The sequence below is a fragment of the Portunus trituberculatus genome, chromosome 42 (assembly GCF_017591435.1).
Source record: "Portunus trituberculatus isolate SZX2019 chromosome 42, ASM1759143v1, whole genome shotgun sequence".
NCBI classification, from domain to species: Eukaryota; Metazoa; Arthropoda; class Malacostraca; order Decapoda; family Portunidae; genus Portunus; species Portunus trituberculatus.
Genome location: NC_059296.1, coordinates 16,313,826 through 16,340,777, shown reverse-complemented (window position 1 = coordinate 16,340,777; position 26,952 = coordinate 16,313,826). Strand labels below are relative to the sequence as shown.

The 26,952-nt window shown below is 36.2% G+C and overlaps 1 protein-coding gene across 1 annotated transcript in view; it reads right to left on the bottom strand.

Annotated features, from left to right (window-relative positions):
• LOC123517297 (constitutive coactivator of PPAR-gamma-like protein 2) overlaps positions 1 to 26,952 on the bottom strand; it is a 132,285-nt gene that overhangs the window by 33,362 nt on the left and 71,971 nt on the right. Inside the window, 1 exon segment of the mRNA XM_045277242.1 lies at positions 11,224 to 11,382. Within this exon segment, the coding sequence (XP_045133177.1) occupies positions 11,224 to 11,382 (159 nt within the window).

Here is a 26,952-nt window from a genome sequence, read left to right as displayed (position 1 = left end):
TCTTGGCATTCTTTCAATCCCTGATTTATTGCACTGACCTTCTCACATTCTACTAATCTCAATTTCAGGTTTGTCTTTTCCACTATCAGTCGGTCCTGTTTGTCTATTGGACTCGACATTACCTCCTTCATATACCTTAATTTCCTTTCTATGTTGATTAAGCTTCTCATATTACCTTGTTCGTCCCTGAATCCAGAAAAATCCTTGTCCATAATATCATCTGTTAGTTTCCTTAGACCAACAGGAGTTTCGATGTACCGTTGGTTTTCAAATGATGGTGTATGTTTTGATTCCGCCATATGCCTGGCAGCACCAACTCTGTTCCATCACTCTCTCATTATTCTTTCCGTATATACGATCCAACACTTATTTAATTTGGACAGGAGAACCTATGGCCCCCTACCCCCCTTGTACATACATCTAGGCCAGTCTCCAATTCTATTTTGCAGTTATTCTCTGCAAGCTGCTCAGATGCGTGTGTGTGTGTGTGTGTGTGTGTGTGTGTGTGTGTGTGTGTGTGTGTGTGTGTGTGTGTGTGTGTGTGTGTGTGTGTGTGTGTGTGTGTGTGTGTGTATTTACCTAGTTGTATGTTATAGGGTTCAAATGGGGTTCATAGTGACCTGTTTCCATATCTACATTTATCTAACTTCTCCTTAAATTTGTGCACACTTTCTGCTATTACAATCTCTTCACTTAATCCATTCCAGATGTCTACTGTCCTATGTGGAAAATTTAACTTCTTGATATTCCTATGACACTGACTTTTCATAATTTTCTTGGAATGTCCTCTTGTTTGTCTGTCTCCCTGCTCTGTTAGTATTACCAGGTCTTGTCTACCTATCTTCTCCATACGGTTTACTAACTTATACATCATCATTAGGTCTCCTCTTTCCCGTCTATCCTTCAAAGTTGGTAGCTCCATCTCCTTCAGTCTTTCTTCATAAGGAAGATCTTTTATTTCAGGGACCATCTTTGTAGCAGCCCTTTGTATCCTTTCTAGTTTCTTGATATATTTCTGCCTATATGGTGACCATACCACTGCTGCATATTCTAGTCTAGGTCTTATAATAGTGGTTGATATCTTTTTCATCATACTTTTATCCATGTAATTGAATGCTACCCTGATGTTCATTAGTGTCTTGTATGTTGAAGCAAATAATCCATTTATATGTCTTTCTGGAGTCAGGGTGTCTTGTATAATCACTCCCAGGTCTTTCTCTTCTCTTCTTTTTATTATAATCTCTTCTCCCATTTTACATTCCCATCTAGGTCTTCTATTACTTTTACCCATTTCCATTACATGGCATTTGTTAGTATTAAATTCTAATTTCCACTTCTGGCTCCATCCCTAGATCTTATCAATATCTTCCTGTAATTCCATACAATCATTTTGGTTTTTTATAACCTCAAAAGCTTGGCATCATCTGCAAACAAATTTATGTAGCTACTCAAACCCTCTTGTATATCATTGACATATATTTGGAACATTATTGATGCCAGCACTGGTATGCCACTGGTTACAGTGCTCCAACTTGATGGTGTATCTCTTATCACTGTCCTCATTTCCCTATCTGTAAGTAATCTGTCATCCAATTTAAGATATTTCCCTTAATTCCACCCATGTGTTCTATTTTCCATAGGAGTCTTCTGTGTGGTACTTTATCTAACGCCTTTTTAATATCTAGATATACTGCATCCACCCATCCATCTCTTCCTTGTACTTCATCTATTACTCTTGTATAAAAGCTTAGTAAGTTTGTTGTACATCATCTTCCATTTCTAAAACCAAATTGGGAGTTATTAATGATTTAATTTTTCTCCAGATATTCCAACCATTTTTCTTTGATAACAATTTCACAGATCTTACCCACCACACTAGTTAGTGACATTGGTCTATAATTTAGGGGCTTAGTCATTTTTTCTCCTTTGTATAATGGGACTATATTGGCTCTTTTCCATTCCTTTGGTATCTTCCCTTCCCTTAAGAGTTGTTAATTACATCCCAAATTGGTTCTACCAGTTGCTCACTACATTCCCTTAGTGTCCATCCTGACACTCCATCTGGTCCCATTGCCTTCCTCACATCCATCTTTTCTAGCAATTCTCTAATTTTCTGTTTTCTTACCACGATGTCTCTTAATCCTTCCTGTGTCGCTAGGTTGATTGGCTTTATAAACTCTCCCTCTCCATTAAATACTGATTTAAAGCTCTCATTCATAAGCTCACTCATTTCTTCTGATGTTTTGTATATCGTATTCCCCTTAATTAACTTAGTAATGGTTCCTCTGTTTGTCGTTTTACCATTTATATACTTATAAAAAAGCTTGGGTTCTTTTTCACATCTCTTCACTATATCCTTTTCAAAGTTTCTCTCCTCCTCCTTTCTTATCCTTATGAATTCATTTTGTGCCTCTTTATACTGCATCCTATTTATTTCATTACATTGCCTTCTTAATTTTTTCCATGCTGCATCCTTGCACTTTTTAGCTTTTACACATATAGCATTATACCAGGTGTGTTTGCTCTCTTTTCCTCTATATTCAGGAACATATTTCTTTACCCCCTCATTATACTTGTCTAGAAATATACTGTATCATACTTTCCTTGAATTGTCTTTCCATACATAATTTCTTTCCAATCAATACTACCAAAATAACATTTTAATCCCCCCAAATTTGATTTAGTGTGTGTGTGTGTGTGTGTGTGTGTGTGTGTGTGTGTGTGTGTGTGTGTGTGTGTGTGTGTGTGTGTGTGTGTGTATTTACCTAATTTACCTAATTGTAACATACGGGAAAAGAGCTATGCTCGTACTGTCCCGTCTCCATATCTACTAATGTCCAGCTTTTTCTTAAAATCATGAATATTCCTTGCGTTGACCACTTCCACGTCTAAACTATTCCGTGCTTCCACCCTTCTATGAGGGAAGCTATATTTTTCACATCTCTCCTATAAGTGGCCATTTTAGTTTTTCCCATGCCCTCTCGACATTCTTTCATTCCACATACACAGATCTTCCCTATCCATTTTTCCATGCCAATCATCACTCTGTATATTGCTATCAGGTCTCCCTTTCTCTGTTTTCCAGGGTCGGAAGTTGCATTCTGTTCAGTCTGTCTTCATAAGTCAAATCTCTTAAGTCAGGCACCATTTTGTTGCAGCCCTCTGTACTTTCTCTAGTTTCCTTATGTGTTTCTTTAAGTTCGAGCCCACTGTATTGTTGCATATTCAAGCCTCGGTCTTATCATTGCAGTAATTATTTTCTTCATCATTTCTTCATCTAAATATACGAACGCCACTCTTATGTTCCTCAATAAGTTCAATACTTCTCCAATTATTTTGTTTATATGTCTCTCTGGCGATAGGTCATTGGTAATTGTCACCCCAAGGTCTTTTTCTTCATGACTGGTTTTTATGTCTTCATTTCCTATCTTGTACATACTCCTGATTCTTCTTTCACTCTTGCCAAACTCTAATTTCTTGCATTTTGTCGTGTTGAACTCCATTTGCCATGTACAGCTCCATTTCCATATTCTGTCCAAGTCTTCCTGGAGTAGTTCGCAATCTTTGTCACATCTCACTTTTCTTAACAATTTTGCATCGTCTGCAAATAGGCTCACATAACTGGACACCCCATCCACCATGTCATTTATGTAGACCGCAAACATTACTGGTGCCAACACTGATCCCTGTGGAACTCCACTCTCCACCAAGCCCCATTCTGATGGTCTGTCCTTAATTATTGTTCTCATTTCTCTTCCTACCAAAAAGTCTTCCATCCATTTTAGTAAACTGCCATGCACTCCTCCTACCATTTCAAGTTTCCAGATCAGTCTCCGGTGTGGTACCTTATCAAAGGCCTTTTTTAAATCCAGATATATTCCATCAGCCCAACCATCTCTTTCCTGTATTACATCTATCACCCTCGAATAGTAACATATCAGGTTTGTCTTGCATGAACGCCCTTTTCTAAAACCAAATTGACACTCACAAAGTATGTCATTTTTCTCCAAGAAGTCTGAAGAGTGTGTGTGTGTGTGTGTGTGTGTGTGTGTGTGTGTGTGTGTGTGTGTGTGTGTGTGTGTGTGTGTGTGTGTGTGTGTGTATTTACCTAGTTGTAGTTTCACAGGGCCTGGGCTTTATGCTTGTGTGGCCCTGTCTCCATATCTACACTTATCCAATTTCTCTTTAAAACTATGTACACTCATTGCTGACACCACTTCCTCACTCAAACTGTTCCAAGTCTCAACACATCTTTGCGGGAAACTATAATTTTTAACATCTCTCAGACATCTTCCCTTCCTCAGTTTCTTATTATGCGATCTTGTGCTTCCAATGTCATATTCTTCTCTCAGGATTAGTTTCTCATTATCCACTTGATCCATTCCGTTAATCAATTTATAAACTTGTATCAGATCCCCTCTCTCTCTTCTCTGTTCCAGGGTTGGTAGATCCATAGCTTTTAGTCTCTCCTCATATGTCATCCCTTTAAATTCTGGAACCATTCTTGTAGCCATTTTTTGTAGTCCAGTTTCCTTATGTGTTTCTTTTTATGGGGGTCCACACAACTCCTGCATATTCCAATCTAGGTCTTATTTTAGTACTTATCAATTTCTTCATCATTTCTTTGTCCATATAGTGAAATGCTAATCCAATATTCCTTAGCAAATTATATGTCTCTCTGAAAATTCTATCAATATGGCTTATCTGTTGACTGTTTTCTTCCATTGTCACTCCCAAGTCCTTTTCCTTTTTTACTTTTTCTAGTTCTACTCCATCTCCCATCTTAAAGATTCCCACGGGTCGTCTTTCACTTTTTCCCATTTTCATGACATGGCTTTTGTCGACGTTGAATTCCATCTCCCATTTTTTACTCCATTTCCAGATCTTGTTTAAGTCTTCCTGCCATATTTCACAATCCTCTCTTTGTTTTATGACTCTGCACAGTTTCACATCGTCCACAAACAGATTTATGTAGCTGTTCACTCTCTCTGGCATGTCATTTATATATATGAGAAAAAGTATTGTCACCAATACTGACCCCTGTGGCACTCCGCTGTCTACTGCTCTCCACTTGGACTTCATATCTTTAATTACCGTCCTTATTTCTCTCCCCCTCAAGTAATTTTCCATCCATCTCAATGTGCTTCCTTTTAAGCCACCCTTCTCCTCTAACTTCCATAGTAATCTTTCATGTGGCACTTTATCAAACTCCTTTTTTAAATCTAAATAAATGCAGTCAATCCATCCCTCTCTCTCTTGTACTTTATCAACTATTCTAGAGTAGAAACTCAATAAATTTATTACACACGACCGACCTTTTCTAAAACCAAATTGGCTATTTGATAATAATTTGTTGTCTTCAAGAAACTCAATCCATTGTTTCTTTATTACTCTTTCACACATCTTGCATATTACACTAGTTAGTGATACCGGTCTGTAATTTAAAGGTTCTTCCTTCCTTCCACTCTTATATATGGGAACTACCTCAGCTTTTTTCCATTCTACTGGTACTGTTCCATTTTCTATTGAGCATTTTATGATGTTGTATATAGGACTTGCTAGTTCTTCTCTACAGTCTTTTAATATTCTGCCTGAGACTTCATCCGGTCCCATTGCCTTCTCATCTAATTCAGTCATCAACTCTTTTATTTCAAGCTTGGTTACTTTAATCTCTTCATATGGACAGTCTCTCTATTACTCTATGGTCTTTCAAATTTGGATACCTTAGTAAAGACCTCCTGAAATTTACTATTTAAAAGTTCTGCCATAGTTTTTGGGTCTTCCACCATCCCGTTCTCTCCTTTTAACCTTTCTATTGTTTCTTTTTGCCTCATTTTTCCATTTATGAATCTGTAGAACAATTTTGGTTGTTCCTTACATTTTTCGACAATGTCCTTTTCATAGTCCATTTCTTCTTCCTTTCTCACCTTAGCATATTCATTTCTTGCTGTTTTGAAGTTTTCCTTACTTTCTGGATTTCTGTTTCTTCTCCAACTTTTCCATGCTCCTTCTCTTTTCTCGTTTCTCCTAGCACACCTTGCATTAAACCAATCTTTCTTTCCTTCTTCTTTAGGTCTATATTTTGGGACATATTCCCTGATTCCTGTTTTGTATATTTCCAAAAATAAGTTATACTTCTCTTGCACCGTCTTGAGTTATTCATCTCCTCCCAGTTTTCGTTTTTAAAATAGCTCTTGAGGTTCTCAATATCAGCCTTTCTGTAATTTAATCGCTCTCTTTTGTATGATTCGTCTCTATCTTCCTTTCCCTCTTCTATATCCATTTCTAATATTACATGGTCACTCTTTCCCAATGGGCACTTATGTCTTATATTATCATTCATTAGTATATCCCTTGTAAAAACTAGGTCCAATCTCGCCGGCTGATCGTTTTCTCTAAATCTTGTGTTTTCCTTTACTCTTTGGACCATCATATTATCTATCATTAGATTCAGGAATCTATCTCCCCAGGCTTCTTCCCCCATACCACTTTCATAATTTTCCAAGTCCACCTCCTTACAGGTGAAATCTCCTACTAATATCATTTTTCTCCTTTCTTTAATGATTCTTGTAAGACTCCTTATTGTGTCATTTATCATGTCTTTATATTCTTGATTGGTCCATGAATTTGTCTTTGGTGGCACATATGTTCCAATGATTGTTAACTCCTTTTTATTAATATGTATCTTAATATACAGTATTTATGATTTTCCTTCCCCAAACTCCACTTGATTTACCACCATCTCCTTCCTTAACATCATCATGGCGACTCCTCCTCTTTTACCCACTCTGTCTCTCCTCCATATATTATACCTTTTATCTATGTCTATTTTCATTGCGTCATTTAACTTTGTTTCCACCAGGCATACAATATCTGGTTCTTCTTTCTTTATGTAATCTCTTAATTCTAATTTACTTGATAAAACCCCATCTATGTTCGTATACATAATTTCTAATCTCTTGTTCTTATCATTTTTAGTTAAACTTGCTCCATTTTTTTTCTCTTCCTTCTCTTTTATATACCATTTCCTTATCCTGCCTCCCATAATTCTCCAAAAAAAATGTCTTCTCCTCATCTGACCTTTCATTATTTTTTCTCTTGCTTCTGCCACCAGTTCGTTGTCTCTTCCTTTCCTCCTCGTTTCTATTTTTCTTTATATATATATATATATATATATATATATATATATATATATATATATATATATATATATATATATATATATATATATATATATATATATATATATATATATATATATATATATATATATATATATATATATATATATATATATATATATATATATATATATATATATATATATATATATATATATATATATATATATTACAGGCCAAAAATAATTACACTTTTTTTCTGCAATTTCTCTTACTAAATTTTCTTTTTTCTTCAGGACTCCTATAATTTTGTTTGTCATATTTTCATCTCTTTCTTTTAACTGTTCTTGAAATACTTCCTCTGTGTGTATTTACCTATTTGTATTTACCTATTTGTGTATTACAGGGCCCAAGCTAAGCTCTCTGTGTCCTGTCTCCTTGTCCACTCCTGTCATATCTCTCTTTCATCTGATTGACACACACCACGTCAACGACATCACTGCTCTGTTTATCCCACTTATCAATACTACAATGCGGGAAACTACTTTCTCATGTCATTTAGACAGATGTCCTTTATTAGTTTTTTTTCCATGTCCTCGGAGGTAATTACTTGCAGTCATCTTTATCAATTCTCTGTCCAGTATGTCAATCTTGTTCACCAATTTATACATAGTTATCATGTCTCTTGTTCTTCTCTCTTCTAGTGTGGTCAGCCCCAGCTTCCTCAGTCTTTCCTCATAGTCTAACTCCCTGAGTCCTGGTACCATCCTTGTTGCCAGCCTCTGTACCCTTTCCATCTTCTTTACATTTTTCTTCATATGCGGTGACCAGACGCAAGCTGCATATTCTAACTGGGGTCTTATTAAGGTGCATAATATTTTCATCATTCCTTCATCTAGGTAGTGGAATGCAAGGCCAATATTTTGGAGCATGTTATATGTTTCCCCAAATATCTTGTTAATATGTGTTTCTCCGGTGATAGAGTGTTTTGCACGGTTACTCCTACGTCTTTCTCCTCATTGGTCTCTTCAATCTTCTCACCACCCAGCCTGTAATCCCTGTTTGGTCTGTATCTATTTCTTCCTATTTTCATAACATGGCTCTTGTTTATATTGAATTCCATCTGCCACTCTTTACTCCACTCATATATTTTGTCAAGATCTTCCTGTAGCTTGTTACAATCTTCCACATTCTTTACTCTCTGCATAATTTTGGTATCGTCCGCAAACATATTCATGTAACTGTCAATTCCTACTGGCATATCATTAACATAAATCAAAAACATGATGGGACCAAGCACTGACCCTTGTGGAACTCCATTGGTTACCTTCTTCCACTCGGACTTCCTTCCCTTCACCACTGTTCGCATTTCTCTTCCCACTAAGTAATTTTTCATCCATTTTGCTAGTTTATCACTTACTCCTCCAATTTTCTTTAGTTTCCACATCAGTCTATTGTGTGGAACTTTATCAAAGGCCTTTCTCAAGTCCAGGTAAATAGCATCCACCCATCCCTCTCTATGTTGTAGTATGTCAGTCTCTCTTGAATAAAAATATAATAAATTGGATACACGATCTTCCTTTTCTGAAACCAAACTGCCTTACACTCAGAATGTTTTCATTTTCTAGATACTCACTCCACTTAGCTTTAATTACTTCTTCACATACCTTGCACAATATACTAGTCAACGATACTGGTCTGTAATTTAATTGTTCCATTCTACTACCATTTGTATATATAGGCACAATGTCAGCTCTTTTCCACTCTTTCGGGACTATTCCTGTTCGTATGGAGGTTTCCACAATATCAAATACAGGGTTCAACAAGTGTTCCTTACATTCTTTTAGCAACCTTCCAGATATGCCATCAGGCCCCATTGATTTATTAATATCCAAATTGCTTATAATTTTCCTTACATCTTCTTTAGTAACCATGATGTCCCGCATTTGCTTTATCTCCGTTGGCCCTTCTATAAAATACTCCTCCTTTGTAAACTCTTTGCAAAAGTTGTTGTTCAAAATTTCAGCTATATCTCTAGCATCCTCATATACTTTTTCCCCATTTTTTACCTTTTCTATTGCCTCCCTTTTATTTAGTTTTCCATTTATGAATTTGTAAAACATTTTAGGGTCACTATCACAGTTTTCCACCACTCTCTGTTCATATTCCTCTTGTGCTGTTCTCCTTACTTCAACATATCTATTCCTTGCTGTTTTGTAAACTTCTCTTGATAATACATCACTGTTTTTCTTAAGTTTCTTCCATGCCTTTTCTTTGTTCTTTTGCTTCTTCACAGTTTCTATTAAACCACTGTTTATTATTTAAAGTCCTCTTTCTGTGATATGGCACAAACCTCTTCACAGCAGAGTTATATAAATCCATAAATTTATCGTATTTCAATTGCATATCTCCTTCCTGGTATACCACAGTCTAGTCAATTTCATTAAAGAACTCCCTCATATGATTATAATTTGCTCTAGTATAATTCAATTTTTCCTCCCTGTGTTCCACAATCCTATCTGTGCTTATTTTCGTATCCAGCTTAAAGTTTAGGACACCATGGTCGCTTTTCCCCAAGGGACATTCATGCTCAATTTCTTCTTTTAGGGAGATGCCCCTGGTAAATACCAAATCCAACCTTGCTGCAACATCTTGTCCCCTGCACCTTGTTGGTGATCTCACCCACTGTGTCATCAAGTTATTTGTTGCTACGTTTAACAATTCCTCTGCCCACTCTCCACCGTTTACCACTTCGTAGTCTTCCCACACTATTTCCTTACGATTAAAGTCCCAGACTATCATCACTCTGTCCTTTCTAGTGAGTTTCTGCTTCATTCTGTCCAGAGTATTTCTCATCACCATTTGATACTGTTCATATTCCCAAGCACTGGTTCTGGGTAGTATGTATACTGTTATAATATTAATGTCTCTCTTACCATCTGTTATAAGCATACTTATCACTTCCTCATTTCCCTCCTTCACTATCAAATCTTCCTTAGTAAGAACCATTATACCACCACCTCCTTTATTTTTTCTATCATTTCTCCATACTCTGTGTGTGTGTGTGTGTGTGTGTGTGTGTGTGTGTGTGTGTGTGTGTGTGTGTGTGTGTGTAATTCACTTTTTTTGATCTGCTGCAGTCTCTGACGAGACAGCCAGACGTTACCCTACGGAACGAGCTCAGAGTTCATTATTTCCGATCTTGGGATAGGTCTGAAACCAGGCACACACCACACACCGAGACAACAAGGTCACAACTCCTCGATTTACATCCCGTACCTACTCACTGCTAGGTGAACAGGGCTACGTGAAAGGAGACACACCCAAATATCTCCACCCGGCCGAATCGAACCCCGGTCATCTGGCTTGTGAAGCCAGCGCTCTAATCACTGAGCTACCGGGCCGTGTGTGTGTGTGTGTGTGTTTCACTGTTTGATCTGCTGCAGTCTCTGACGAGACAGCCAGATGTTACCCTACAGAACGAGCTCAGAGCTCATTATTTCCGATCTTCGGATAGGCCTGAGACCAGGCACACACCACACACCAGGACAGCAAGGTCACAACTCGATTTACATCCCGTACCTACTCACTGCTAGGTGAACAGGGGCTACACGTGAAAGGAGACACACCCAAATATCTCCATCCGTGTGTGTGTGTGTGTTGATGTGGAAAATGTCACCATTGACAGATGCTGGATTACTGAAAATGCAGGTAGTGGTCTATTACCTTTTATGGAGAGAGAGAGAGAGAGAGAGAGAGAGAGAGAGAGAGAGAGAGAGAGAGAGAGAGAGAGAGAGAGAGAGAGAGAGAGAGAGAGAGAGAGAGAGAGAGAGAGAGAGAGAGAGAGAGAGAGAGAGAGAGAGAGAGAGAGAAAATTGCATTTCCATATCAGAAAATTTGATAAGTTACTGCTTGTGCCTCTATGTTGTTTTTAAGCAATGTGCATTTTTTAAGTATTATGATAAGAGTTTATCAGAGAATAACAGAGTATAAATACATACATGAAATGAATTATAACATCACATTACAATTCAAAACAGCAATGTGGTCCACTTTCAGTACACAGAATTGAGAACCACTGACCTATATATATGATACATACCTGTGTTAGAACTTGATATATCCAAGGACACATTAGTCCTTTTTGATGACGCTCAGAGGCAGTTCGCATGACCTCATGAGGCACAGGGGGCAGAGGGAGAGGGTTGGGATCAATTTGAGGGCCTGCTTCATGATTTCCTTCAATTGGACTACTGGACTGCTGCAGAGAAAATAAAAATGACACTTATTTAATGGACAATAGTAAAATATGAGGGGGTTGCACTCAAAAAAACACTAAGTCAAGGAAAAGTAGCCAAAAGCGCACAATGCTAAAATATACATAACCATTTATCCATAGTAAGTTTTATGCAGCTGTTTCTTTTTATGAGAAATTACCTTCAATGTGTAACATAGGTAGTTTTTTTCTTTATCCATTTTAGCAAATGCACATAAGACAGGAGAGCAGGGCTACTGGCCTTCCTTCATGTGAGACTAGACAAATTGACAGAAGGGCAAGACTGCTAGTCTTGGGCTTTTACTAGGCTGTGAAATTTCAATTTCCAGACTTCTGTATAGCACCTATTCTTTGCTTGATGAAGAGGGACTACAACATGAAAGGAGAAAAACACAATTGTCTCTGTCTTGCCATGAATATGAACCAATGTCTTCTCAGTAATAAGCCTTTATATTGCTGGGCCAGTAGTACTTGATATATCAATGAAAATTATTACTTGTACAGTTGTGCATATGAACATTATACACTTGTTATATGTAATCTGAGAAAATAATAATACAATATGAAGAAATGAATGTGAAAACATTTCTTAGATATGGTAACATATGAAGAATGGAAATGAATATAAATAAAACTAAGGCTGCTATGGGGGGAAGATGCAATAGTGTTTGCAAAGAATCATGAAAAGCTTCAAACATATTAATAAATATAACAAAGTAATATAATATCGCATCTCTGTTTCATAGTCATTTGATCAAATAAAATATCAAACAGGATTTGATTATAAAACAATAAGATGATGGCTATACTTATTTAAGAAAAGGAGTTCAACAGTATAATGATCCTTCTCTTGGCTATCTCCTTCATAATACTAACATTCACAATAAAGCTACAGGGTTCATCTGTGTTAGCTTAATATCAGCAAATGCATTTATATCAAGAGAGGCAATACTGCACAAAGAGGTGGTGGCCAGAGGTTGGCTATTATGTTGAGTAACCAGAGTATCCATAAGCTTTGTGCATTTTGATGATTGCAAAAGGAGAAATCTGAGGCATCAAGTCTCTGCAAGTGTATCAGTCACAAAGTTCTGCCTGTGTTGCCATGGGTTGGGGTGATATACCTAACCTTTTAAAATCAGAAGGAATTGCAACCTAAGCTCCCCTCTCCTAATAAAAAAAAAAAAAAAAATACAATAAATACCTACTGGCATTATAGAGCAAGACCACGTGCATACATATCAGTACCCTGCATAATAAAGGGCTGCTTGCACCATCCTTTGCAAAACTTAGGTAGCCATGCATAACACATTATTCAAGTTTCATCTTTTGTGTGGGAATGGATGAATGTCACTTTAAACACTGAAGGCAAGACTAAAAATTGGTTAAAAGAGATGTCTTGTTGATCATCGATGTAGACATGACATGCTACTGAAATTTCTTTATTAGAATATCTGCCCATCCAAGATGAATAGCCCTTGTATTATGAAAAAAAAATTCCAGGGTGTATTCCATATTACAATGACAGCTCAACCAGAGCAAAAAAAGTACCAATTAACAAAAGTCAAGCCTTTCAGTCATGACAACTCTCACTGAATGGATGGATAATGGCACATTTCTTCCTCTTTAACAAAGTTTTTGTTTCTTGTTCCACTATTCACAAAACAACATATAGGATATAACTTCCAAAACCATAATATAAACACATGTTGCAGGAAAACATTGGTTCTGTGATGAAAATCATATGACTGAACACCATCTGACAATGAATCCTGAATAATTACTAGTCATTTAGATACCAAGTTTATTACCATCACATACAAAATGGCTTTGTTGTAAGCTTGACAAAACTTTATGCAAGTTTTATCATTCATTTAGACAGAAATGCCCCTTATAATGCAGGGCACTGCATGTACATTCATACACACACACACACACACACACACACAAATAGGACAAGGTATTTTTCAATTTTGGTCGCATTGAAGCAATAAGAGTATGGAAAGGAAGGAGAGCGTTAATGATGCTGTCGCCAATGTAAACAGTGGTGGAACTTGTCTATAGGGGGAGCAAGTGATTGAAACGCCTTTGGGACTAAGACACTTAGGAAGTTGGAGTAGTGAAAAGGAGTTTTCCGGCTTAAAGGAGGAAAAACGAACATGCGAAGGATAGTCACAGTGGAGAAATAAATTAGATGTTTGAGGGAGATGATTGCTATGGTTTTCAAAAAACAGGATCAGCTGATTGAGGAAAAAAAAAGGAGCTGAGGGAAAAGTGTGATGAGCTAGAAGAAACAGTGAAAATTAACAGTGACATGAAGAAAACTCTAAATGAAATATAAAATGAAAACAGCACCCTTGAGGACAAATGTGAGAACTATGAGGTAGCTTTACAAGACCTACAGGTGAAACTTGACACTAACATGGGAGTAGGAAAGGGATAAGCGAAATGAAACTAGAAGAATGGAAGATGGTCTGGAAAAAAGAACAAGAGGAAGAATTTCACTGAAGTAGTTAAGCAACAGATAAGGGAGAAAACAAAAGACACAGTTATACATGTGATAAAAGAAAAGAAAGAACTATTTAGAGATACAGTGGACAAAAAGAAATGTAAGGTCATATATGGACTACTACTACTACTACTACTACTACTACTATTTCTACTACAACTACAACTATTACTGGTTAGATGAAGGTGGTGGTGGTGGTGGTAGAACGGTTTGTATAAGTCATTCAGAGAGAGAGAGAGAGAGAGAGAGAGAGAGAGAGAGAGAGAGAGAGAGAGAGAGAGAGAGAGAGAGAGAGAGAGAGAGAGAGAGAGAGAGAGAGAGAGAGAATGAAATTTGTGAGGGAGGAGGAGGAGAAAGAAATTGTTAAGCAAATTATCTCAGTGGTCCAAGATGAAGAACAGAGTCTTGAAACAAAAGTAGATGAAATATAGTCAGTGGACTAAAAAAAAAAAAAAAAAAAAAAAAAAAAAAAAAAAAAAAAAAAAAGATAAAATGAGATCACAAGTCTCATGAAAGAGAATGAAGAACAGGATAAAGAGCTCCAGAAATTGAAAGAAAGGATAAAAAGAGTGGAAGAAAACGAAACTAGGCTAAGAACCGAAAATGAAGAATTAAAAGTCCAAATAGCGAACTATAAGAAATTGATGAAAGAAGGACTCGGTAAAGCCGAGAAAGAAAAAGAAAAGCTAAAAGATCTAGTTAACAAAGAAGAAGAAAGAGTACAAGACTAAAAAAGAAGTACAAGTATGGAGAATCCAAGATAAGAAAGACAAGAAATCATTTCAAGAAGTATTTCAAGAACAGTTAAAAGAAAGAGATGAAAATATGACAAGCAAAATGATAGGAGTCCTCAAGAAAAAGAAAATTTAGTAAGAGAAATTATGGAAAAAAGAAGTGTAATTATTTTTGGACTGAAAGAAAAAATGTTAAATATAGACCAAGAAGGGAAAAAGACGAAATGAAATCAGTAAAAGACCTACTAAAACATCTGAATGACGAGGATAGACAGAACTTAGAAGAGGAAGTAGAAGAAATCCATAGAATGGGACCATATCAAGAAGGAACAGTGAGACCAATTAAGATATTACTAAAATCACAAGCAGCAGCAGAAGAAGTACTATATAGAAAACGAAACTCAGAGAAACAGAAGGTTGCAAAGATATATATATATATAAAGAAAAATAGAAACGAGGAGGAAAGGAAGAGACACAATGAACTGGTGGCAGAAGCAAGAGAAAAAATAATGAAAGGTCAGAGGAGGAGAAGAAGGCATTTTTTTGGAGAATTATAGGAGACAGGATAAGGAAATGGTATATAAAAGAGAAAGAAGAGAAAAGAATGGAGCAAGTTTAACTAAAATGATAAGAACAAGAGATTAAAAATGATGTATACAAACATAGATGGGATTTTATCTAGTAAATTAGAATTAAGAGATTACATAAAGAAAGAAGAACCAGATATTGTATGCCTGGTGGAAACAAAGTTAAATGAGGCAATAAAATAGACATAGATAAAAGGTATAATATATGGAGGAGAGACAGAGTGGGTAAAGGAGGAGGAGGAGTCATGATGATGTTAAGGAAGGAGATAGTGGTAAATCAAGTGGAGTTTGGGAAGGAAAATCAGAAATACTGTATGTTAAGATGCATATTAACAAAAGGAGTTAACAATCATTGGAACATATGTGCCACCAAAACAAACTCATGGACTAACCAAGAATATAGAGACATGATAGATGACACAATAAGGAGTCTTACGAGAATCATTAAGGAAAGGAGAAAAGTGATATTGGTAGGAGATTTCAACTGTAAGGAGGTAGACTGGGAAAATTATGAAAGTGGTATGGGGGAAGATGCCTGGGGAGATAGATTCCTGAACCTAATGATAGATAATTTGATGGTCCAAAGAGTAAAGGAAAACACAAGATTCAGAGGAAACGATGAGCCTGCAAGGTTAGACCTAGTTTTTACAAGGGATATACCAATTAACGATGATATAAGATACAAGTGCCCACTGGGAAAGAGTGACCATGTAATATTAGAGATGGATATAGAAGAAGGAAAGGAAGATAGAGATGAATCATACAAAGGAGACCGATTAAATTACAGAAAGGCTGATATTGAGAATCTCAAGAACTATTTTAAAAACGTAAACTGGGAGGAGATGGAAAACTCATTAACGGTTCAAGAGAAATATAACTTATTTTTGGAAATATACAAAACTGGGGTCAGGGAATATGTTCCAAATATAGACCTAAAGAAGAAGGAAAGAAAGATTGGTTTAATGCAAGATGTGCTAGGGCAAAGGAGAAACGAGATGGAGCATGGAAAAGGTGGAGAAGAAACAGAAATCCAGAAAATAAGGAAAACTTCAAAACAGCAAGAAATGAATATGCTAAGGTGAGAAAGGAAGAAGAAAAGAACTATGAAAAGGACATTGTCGAAAAATGTAAGGAACAACCAAAATTGTTCTACAGATTCATAAATGGAAAAATAAGACAAAAAGAAACAATAGAAAGGTTAAAAGGAGAAAATGGAATGGTGGAAGACCCAAAAGTATGGCAGAACTGTTAAATAGTAAATTTCATGAGGTCTTTACTAAGGAATCCAAATTTGAAAGACCACAGGGTAATAGAGAGACTGTCTATATGAAAGAGATTAAAGTAACCAAGCTTGAAATAAAAAGTTGATGACGGAATTGGATGAGGAAAAGGCAATGGGACCGGATGAAGTCTCAGGCAGAATACTGAAAGAATGTAGGGAAGAACTAGCAAGTCCAATATACAACATCATAAAATGCTCAATAGAAAATGGAACAGTGCCAGTGGAGTGGAAAAGAGCTGAGGTGGTTCCCATATATAAGAGCGGAAGGAAGGAAGAACCTTTAAATTACAGGCCGGTATCACTAACTAGTGTAATATGCAAGATGTGTGAAAAAGTAATAAAGAAGCAATGGATCGAGTTTCTTGAAGACAACAAAATATTATCAAATAGCCAATTTGGTTTTAGAAAAGGTCGGTCATGTGTGACAAATTTATTGAGTTTCTACTCTAGAATAGTTGATAAAGTACAAGAGAGAGAGGATGGGTTGACTGTATTTATTTAGATCTAAAAAAGGCTTTTGATAAAGTGCCACATGAAAGATTACTATGGAAGTTAGAGGAGAAGGGTGGCTTAAAAGGAAGCACATTGAGATGGATGAAGAATTACTTAAGGGGGAGAGAAATAAGGACGATAGTTAAAGATATGAAGTCCAAGTGGAGAACAGTAGACAGCGGAGTGCCACAGGGGTCAGTATTGGCACTAATACTTTTTCTCGTATATATAAATGACATGCCAGAGGGAGTGAACAGCTACATAAATCTGTTTATGGACGATGCGAAACTGTGCAGAGTCATTAAACAAAAGAGGATTGTGAAATACTACAGGAAGACTTAAACAAGATCTGGAAATGGAGCAAAAAATGGGAGATGGAATTCAATGTGGACAAAAGCCATGTCATGGAAATGGGAAAAAGTGAAAGACGACCAGTGGGAATCTATAAGATGGGAGATGGAGTAGAACTAGAAAAAGTAAAAAGGAAAAGGACTTGGGAGTGACAATGGAAGAAAATAATCAACCGGTTAGCCATATTGATAGAATTTTCAGAGACGATAATTTGCTAAGGAATATTGGAGTAGCATTTCACTATATGGACAAGGAAATGATGAAGAAATTGATAAGTACTGAAATAAGACCTAGATTGGAATATGCAGGAGTTGTGTGGACTCCCCATAAAAAGAAACACATAAGAAAATTAGAGAGACTACAAAAAATGGCTACAAGAATGGTTCCAAAATTTAAAGGGATGGCATATGAGGAGAGACTAAAGGCAATGGATCTACCAACCTTGGAGCAGAGAAGAGAGAGAGGGGATCTGATACAAGTTTATAAATTGATTAACGGAATGGATGAAGTGGATAATGAGAAACTGATCCTGAGAGAAGAATATGACTTTAGAAGCACAAGATCGCATAGTAAGAAACTAAGGAAGGGACGATGTCTGAGAGATGTTAAAAAATTTAGTTTCCCGCAAAGATGTGTTGAGACTTGGAACAGTTTGAGTGAGGAAGTGGTATCAGCAAAGAGTGTACATAGTTTTAAAGAAAAATTGGATAAGTGTAGATATGGAGACGGGACCACACGAGCATAAAGCCGAGGCCCTGTAAAACTACAACTAGGTAAATACACACACACACATACACACACACACCGGAGCACCCTGATAGAGACATGACGTGGTAACACCTGATCTCCAGTAAACAAAGCCAGCAGCCATTGCAATTGCCTAGAAATGTATAGTAGGGAAATAGGGTGGTGTGTTTGTGCAGGGTCCTGTCTCCATATGGTAAAGAAAGGATTTCAAGAGGTAAATATACATAAAAAAGCACGGCCATGGCTTTCACTGTGAGGGAAAAAGAGGAAACACGGGAATTGCCCTTCCAAGAATTTATGGAAGAGACTAACAAAGCATTGCAAGTGAAAATGCAAATCAGGAAAATGAACCTTATGGAAAGTAACCTCAGTGATTTAATAAAGTGATAAACTTATAAAGGAGGCAATGTGATTTACAAGAAAAAAACAAAGTGCTGAAAACCCAGTGTGCTGAGTTAAAGGAAAAGATTATGAAGATAAAGTTCATAAAGAAACAGGAAAATGAAGTTAAAGAAATGAGAGGCAAACATGTCAAATGGAATAAAAGGAAAGAGAGTAGGAAAAAGTTAGTTTTAAAGAAAGCATGGAATCACAAAAGAAAGAAAAGGTAGACCTAACCAAAGAAATAGTGAAAGTAATCAAACAGAAGGAATCAATGGTAAGGGATACAGTGGACAAGAAGAAGAATATAGTTACCTATGGGAAAAAAAATAAGTAGAAGATGTGGTAAGAAATGTAGAGGAAGAAGGTGGGGACTGGGTGAGCAAAACTGATTAAGTGCACAGACTGGGAAAATATACAGAGGGAGGAAGACGACCACTGAAAGTCAAGTCAAAGCACAATCTACAGCCTCAGAGGTGACACAACATGCGTGGAGGCTGGACAAGACAGAACAATTCAAGAAAATTTGAATAAAACAGGACATCAATATGGATGAGAGAGATAAAATATAATGAATCTTATAAGAGAGGCAAAGGAAAAAATGAGAACAGATTGGATAAAGAGAAGTAGTTCTACTGGAAGGTCAAGGATGAGAGGATGAGGAAATGCTATCTGACAAGCAAAGAATAAGAGGAGTTAGTAATGTAAGCAGAAACACTAAAAGGTCAGTAGCATACACAAACACAAATGGTATGATATCAACATTACAGGAAGTCAATAATTACATTAAAATAAAGCAGCCAAATATAAGGGGCATAACAGAAACTAAACTAAATGAGCCAGCAGAAAATATACACTGCTGGTCAGAGCAGAAGGCGCGAAAGGAACCACGACTTCCACTCGGACCAAATTTCATTCATCCCTACTTAATTCTTAAACACATGGCGTTATTCGCTGTATGTCGCTATCTGACAACTCTGCAGCTCTAGTTGTCAAAGTAGATGATATGTTTCCTTAGTCAATGTTTGCCTGTGGTTCGTGTGCTTGAATTTGAATTTTCTTTCATCCCCCCTCATGGCCCCTTTTTGGGGATGAGTGAGCTTACTATTGTGCCCTGTTACTACCTAGTATGGGACCTTGGAAACTAATTGGTAAGGCCCAAATCTCAGTCATTTGTGCCACGGTGAGGGAGAATTAGTCAGATTAAGAAATTGCCATGAACACTGGCATAACTCTCAGAATTGTTCAACGTTGGACCAAAATTTATAGTGAGGGAGGAAGAGATGCTTCGCCACCACCTTATAACCCTGAAGGGCGTAAGCGCAGTGTGACCCAGAGAACTCTGAACTAACGTTATTCAAATACAGCTTGAGGCCAACCCTCGCATACATAGCAAGGAACTTAAGGCCAGGAACCCTCTTTACTGGCTGGGTGATTGAAAGAGTGTGTGGAGATATGTGAAAGGTGACATGTGATACCGGAGTTACCGCGCAGTTTCAAAACCTTGTTTCACACAATGGTCACCATAACCATAGGCTTGCATTTTGTGTCTCAGCACAATGATTGGGACTTAGGTAAGTGGTGTAGAGTACTTTGGTCAGATGAGGCAAGCTTTCAGATTACAGAGAAACCATGTGTACCGCAGAACCGGTAGTAACCATCACGATCCACGCTACACAACACCCACATTAAAACCCAGATTCTTTGATGGTGTGGAATTGTTTTTCTTACTATGGTCTTGGAAAATTAGTGTTTTTGCCTAAGAATGTTCGTATGAACCAAAATAACTACTTTGATCTAATTCTAGATGAGTTAGATGAGTGTATGGTAAAGTGCAATGCTGATACCTTCATGCAAGATGATGCACCGTGCCATTCGGCAAAGTTAATTGTTGACTGGCTTGATTTCTGCAATGTCAGCCTTTTAAAACTTTGGGCAGCAAATTCACCAGACCTTATCCCTATAGAAAATCTCTGGGCGTACATAAAACTGAAGCTAAAGGAGAGAGATATCTCCTCCCTCCCACACCTCCTAGCCGCTATTCAGGACATATGGGACAATATTGACACTCAATATCTCCACCACCCGGGTGATTTACTTCCCAGGAGACTCAAAAAGGTCAAGAAGGCACGAGGGCACCCTATCAACTACTAGTTTAGGTGAATATCCCCATTGAAACATTTTCTGTGTCATTAATTTCCTTCACAGGATGTCACAAGTACCGTGCCTTCCACTCTGACCAGCAGTGTAAATATTGGTGATGGAAATTATAATGTGTGGTTAAGATCTAGGAACAGTAAGAAAGGAGGAGTGATGTTACTTACCAAGAAGAATATAGCAGTGGAAAATGTGGAGATGGGAGAAGGTATGGCAGAAGTAATCAAAATTAAGATAAAGGAAAGGAAAAGGGAAAAAGAGATGTTGCAGTAGCATATGTACAACCAAAAACTAATGCATGGAGTCAAGATGTTGAGAGATACAGGTATTTGTTTAAAAAAATGTTGCAAGAAAGCAGGAATATAAGACTTATGGGTGACTTAATCTGCAAAGAGGTATGCTGGGAAAACTGGACCACACAAGAAGAGTTGTGGCAATATACACTACTAAACTTAATAATGATTAACACTATGACACAGTGGATTAGGGAAACTACAAGAATTGGGGGAAATGAGGAGGCATCAAGGCTTGACCTATTGTTTATGAAAGAGATAGAAATCATTGAAGAATAAAAATAAAGTATCAGTACCCTCTAGGAAAAGTGACCATTTGTTAAATTATTTCAACCTAAACAACGACTCAGCAGTAAATAAGAACAAACTTCACAAAAATAGAAGATATAATTATAGGAAGGTAGACCACAAAATTAAGGTAATACTTCACAGAAGCTGAGTGGAATCAACTATATACAGCAAATAAAGTACAAGGGAGTGGAATATATTTATGGATATTTATAATAAAGGGATTAAAAGATATGTTTTTATTTTTTTTATGCCATGTGGGCTTTTCACGGGAATTTATGGGGTAAAGGGGATACTTTTTGGGGCACCTCCTATCTCAACGCCCACCCGCTAGGAAACCGTTGTCCTGAGTGAGGAAGCCCAACCTATACTTGGACCGTGGACAGGATTCGAACCCGTGCGCTTGGAGACTCTTCGGACCCCAAAGCACGCATGGTAAATTAGCAAAAGTGAAAAAAGAAGTAGCATGGAATAGATGGAGAAAAAGAAGACTTAATAACTGGGAAAAATTTAAGGTAGTAAGAAATTAACATGTCCAAACACTAAGAGAGGAACAAAGGAATTATGAGAAAGACATAGTTGACAAATGCAAAAATGAACCAAAGCTCTTTTATAAGTCATGTTAATGGGATAAAGAAAAAAACAAACAACAGATAGATTAAATATTGATAATGTCATACATGAGGATGTAAAGCTATAGGCAAAAATAATGAATAGGTGCTTTAAATCGGTGTTCACCAAAGAAAACAAGTTTGAAGGGACACAAACAGGTCATAGGGACAAGGAAATGAGAAGAATCCATGAAGAAGTCGGGAAAATTGGGAAGATTATGAAAACATTGGATGTGAATAAGGCTCAAGGACTGGATGGGGTATCAAACTGGATATTGAGGGAATGTCATGACCAGCTGGCAGAGATATTACATAACATCATAGTATGTTCTTTTAAAGAAAGAATAGTCCCTCTAGACTGGAAAAGGGCAAACATTGTACCAAGTTTTAAGGGGCATAACAAGGAAGAACCATTGAACTACAAACCAGTGTCCCTAACGAGCATGGTTGCAAAAATAGCTGAAACATAGTTAAAGACAGATGGATGCAACAGCTAGGACAGTCACATACAATAACTGGGTGACAATTTGGCTTCAGAAGTGGAAGATCTTGTGTCACAAATTTATTGAGCTTCTACAGTAGAGCAATAGATATAATTTAGGAGAGGTATGGATGAGCAGACTGTGTCTACCTGGAAAAAAAATAAATAAATAAATAAAAAAAAAAAAAAAAAAAAAAAAAAAAAAAAAAATAAAGTAATATATCAAAGATTACTATGGAAAATTAAAAATATATGTGGTTTACAGGGAAAAGTACTGGATTAGATAACAGACTTCTTAAAAGGACTGAGAAATGAGAACAGTGATAAAAGGTGAGGAATCAAAATAGTGCAGACTTATAGTGGAGTTCCACAGGAAACAGTTCTATCCCCTGTAATGTTCATAGTGTATATCAATGATATGATTGATGAGGTGGATAGTTATACAAGCTTATTTGCAAATGACACAAAGTTACTGAAACAAAGGGAAAATGACACAGATTGTGAAATGCTACAAAAAGACTTAAATAACATACACGAGTGGAGCAAGAAAAGAGAAATGGAATTTAATGCACAAAAAATGCAGTGATGGAACTAGGGACACAGAATAGAAGATAGAAATTCTGAAAACAAAAGAGGAGAAATGACAATTTATCACCAGAAAAATAGGTCAACAACTTAGTTAGGGAAACATGAGTTACTAATAAATATGAAATGGGCATTTACCTATACAGATGAAGAGATGATGAACAAATTAATAGAATATATGATTCAACCTAAACTTGAATATGCTGCACTTATATGGTCACCACATAATAAGAAAGATATAAGGAAGATAGAAAAGATTCAAAGAACTACAACCAAAACCATTCCAAGTTTGAGAGACCTAATGTATGAGGACAGATTTAAAGATATTAAAACTTCCAACATTGCAACAGAGGAGAGAAAGAGGAGACCTAATTACTATAAAAAGAGCATAAAAGGGGATGGACACAGTTGACAAACAAGACCTATTAGTGTGGGACTCAAGAAATACAAGGGGACACAATATGAAACTGAAAAAGACCGCATGTAGAAGATACATTAAGAAATACAGCTTTCCAAACAGAAGCACAGAAATATGGAAGAAGTTGGATGAAACAGTAGTTCAAGCAAGATTAATGACTTTAAGGCTAAACTGGATGACTATAGGTATGGAGACAGGACAGCACGAGCATAGCTCTTTTCCTGTAAAACACAACTAGGTAAATACACACGTATATAAAATCTGTAATTTTTTCATCATGTCTAAGTTTGTCTTAAAAGTTGGAGACAGGATACTGCAAGGAGTGAAAAGCTTCTATGTAAACAGCAGGACACATGTTAAGTGATTGTGCAGTTTCTACAAAAATCTCAACCTGCAAAATTAAGCAACAATTCATCCTATCTCTAACATCACATCATACAGATTTCTATATTATTTCATCTTGAACAAAATTTTTGTGCATTGTTTTCTCTTTATTGATAGTGATAGCTGTGACTATGATATGTACACAGTACTACACCTGCAATGAACAAACACATAACTGGAAGGTAAATGAAGATGCAAGAAGCTCATAAGTGTGTTGCCATGTCACATGTTCAAGCATATTCATGCTAGAACACTAGTTAAAGGAAGAAAAATACATCTAATAAGCTCAAACTTCATTATGTGATTGGTTGGAACTATTTAACTGCATGATTTTAATTTCTATTACCAATTCATATATTTGGGAAGTAAAGAATATTTATGGAATCTTATTTGATAGCATAGAAGGTTCTGGAAGAAGAAATAAAAGTAGTACTGGGTAGAGCAGCAACATATGATGCAATTAAAGTTTAAAGATAATAGAGCTTAGTAAAAAAAAAGATAAAAAAAAAATTCTGGAGATGATAGTCCCTAGTCATAGTGACATGAGAGATGGCTGAAGGTTAAAAAATACAGTGGTGCCTCAACTTACAAATTTTCATAATTCAATTTGCCCACTTCGAAAAAAACAAACTTTCCTCATTAAAATTAATCGAAATGCCATAAATATATTCCACACCCCAAAAAATTATTTTTAATGTTTTTTGGTAAATGTTATTCATAAATAATATATATTGTATAAGAAAATGATAAAAATATAACATAAGAGAGTGTGAGCAGAGGTTCTCAACCTGGGGTTTGCAAGGGGTTCACAAGATTTTCAAGGGTGGCTGATCTAAAAATATCCCTTGCAGTACCATTGCATATTGAGTTACTCAGTCACTAAATCAACACTCCAGGTGTACTTAGATGGCTGATCTAATAATATCGTTTGCAGTACCATTGCATATTGAGTTAGTATGTCACTAAATTAAAATTCTGTCTGTCAGATTACCGGGGGGTTTGGGTAGATGGTCTTAAAACTTGGGGGGTTCTTAATGAAAAAAAGATTGAGAACCTCTGATGTAAAGAAATAAACTGGCTTAAACTGTATTTACCTAGGAGATGAGATAACTTTTAGTAATAGAAGATGCTGGCAGAGGTAGGTCTATGATGCATGGTTAGACAAAAGAAATTTAGTAAAAACTGCATGAAAAAACACAGAATGCTGGTGCAGCAAGAGAAATGTTTCCAATGTGAAAAAAATAACATGAATTGAATGTGTTGGATGCAAGATGTTGGGTGAATGTGGCGCTCACTTCGCCCGCTAGTAGCGGCATACCTGGAGCTGGCTCACAACTCTGATTTTGGCTTGCAAGTTGAAGTGAAAAATTAACCAAGTGATGGCTTGCATCTCAAGTTTATCTGTAATAGTGGTATGTACTTGTAAGTTGAGGTTTCACTGCATATTGAAAGAGAATGTGTGATCTATGGAATCATTAAACACAAAGGTTGAAATCAAAACTATTGTGTTCTTGAAAGTATGGGTCACAATACTGGCTGAAATTGTGGGAGTCTCTTTACTAAATCATAATTTCTTAGAAACTGTAGAATGAAGAGTACTATACGAGTAACATATATTGGACAAACCAGGTTCCAAGCCAGTCAGATAATAGTGACATCTAGACTTCCCTAATCCTATTCTGATGCATCATACATTAGTTCAGATTATAATAATGGGTTTCCATTTTACACCAAGAGCAGAGATTTCACTATTGTGATACAAAAAACAGATAGAAATGACATGCTGCAAATGCATAGATAGAGCACCAAAACAAAGGCACTAGTGAACACAATGGGCCACTGAGGGAGAGCAGTGTTATGTCGATGAGAAACTTAATATCTCATCAATCATTGGGTTCAACAAAAGAATTACTTTTATATAACTGCACCCTACTTAAGCAAACATGGGAGTTAGGTATCCATGGATTTGGAATAACTACTACTTTGAGGGCTAAACTTGTAATACTGCTATAATACTGATTAAGATATTTTACACAGCTGGGTGCAATAATGACAAAATTATCACAATCAATGAATTAATAACAATAATTTTAACCAACAATTAATAATTGGCAATGAATTTATTGCCTGATAAACAATAAGTTAATAATACAAAATTCCAGTACTAGTATTAACAATATTGATATTTCAAGTGAAAAAAATTCATGGACCTAAATCTTTTATTCAGTCTTTATCTGAGAAAGATCTTAGAAAAACGGTCTCTTCAATAATAAATGTACTGCTTTAAGTAAATTAACTACATTTTATTTTGAAAGTTAAAATTTTGAAGTCTGTTATGAACAAAAAAGCAAACATGAGCATAATGTATCATCAAATAAATAATGTAAATGAACAAATAAATAAACATAAGTAAATCAGATCTCTACACTAAGAAAACTATAATACAAGTCTACATTTGCTTCACTTCAAACCAATTACGCACAAAAGAATTCTCTTGATTTTTTTTATAAACTTTTATAAGAAAAATATAACATTCAAGTTTATCTTCTGCATTTGATGAAAATCCAGCCAATTCAATCTTTTTTTTCTCTCTCTCTCTCTCTGGTCTCCATTTATATATTAGAATGGCAGAAGAACTATCAGTACACTAAATATACAACACTTATTCCCATCTCTTGATGATAACTTTTAATGGACTTTAAATCTCTGAAAATTTGACTTTTTTTTTTACTTTTTCTCTTCTCCATTAAAAAGCTGTGCAAATGAGTGTAAACATGAAAATTGTGTACCTTGTCTTGGCTAACCAGCTTTAAGGGAGGGATTGCCTTAGTATTTGTATATATGTATGAGTTCTTTATTATTCCATAAAGTACTGGATCTATTTCTAAAATCAAATTTCATTATTATGACAATGTGATAACTAGAAAGCTGCATTTATATCTTTTAGTAATACATAGCACCAATTTTATCTTCCTTTTAACAAACAAACATGAAATACAACTAGTACACATTTGCATATAACCAGAGTATGTTTATTATAATAATGTTTGTGTAGATTTATATCTAATTGCAAGGCCCTATATTCATTATATTTTATTCACCTTGTCAGATAATGTCAGTCTACATCATCACCAACATGGGCATGTTTGAAGCTGCTATAACAAACATTTGAATAACTTCTATCCACTTATCATAACTGCAATGTCTATTTGGCCTTGTTACCTTTAGTGGTGTATGATTTCTACCAAGATGATGCAA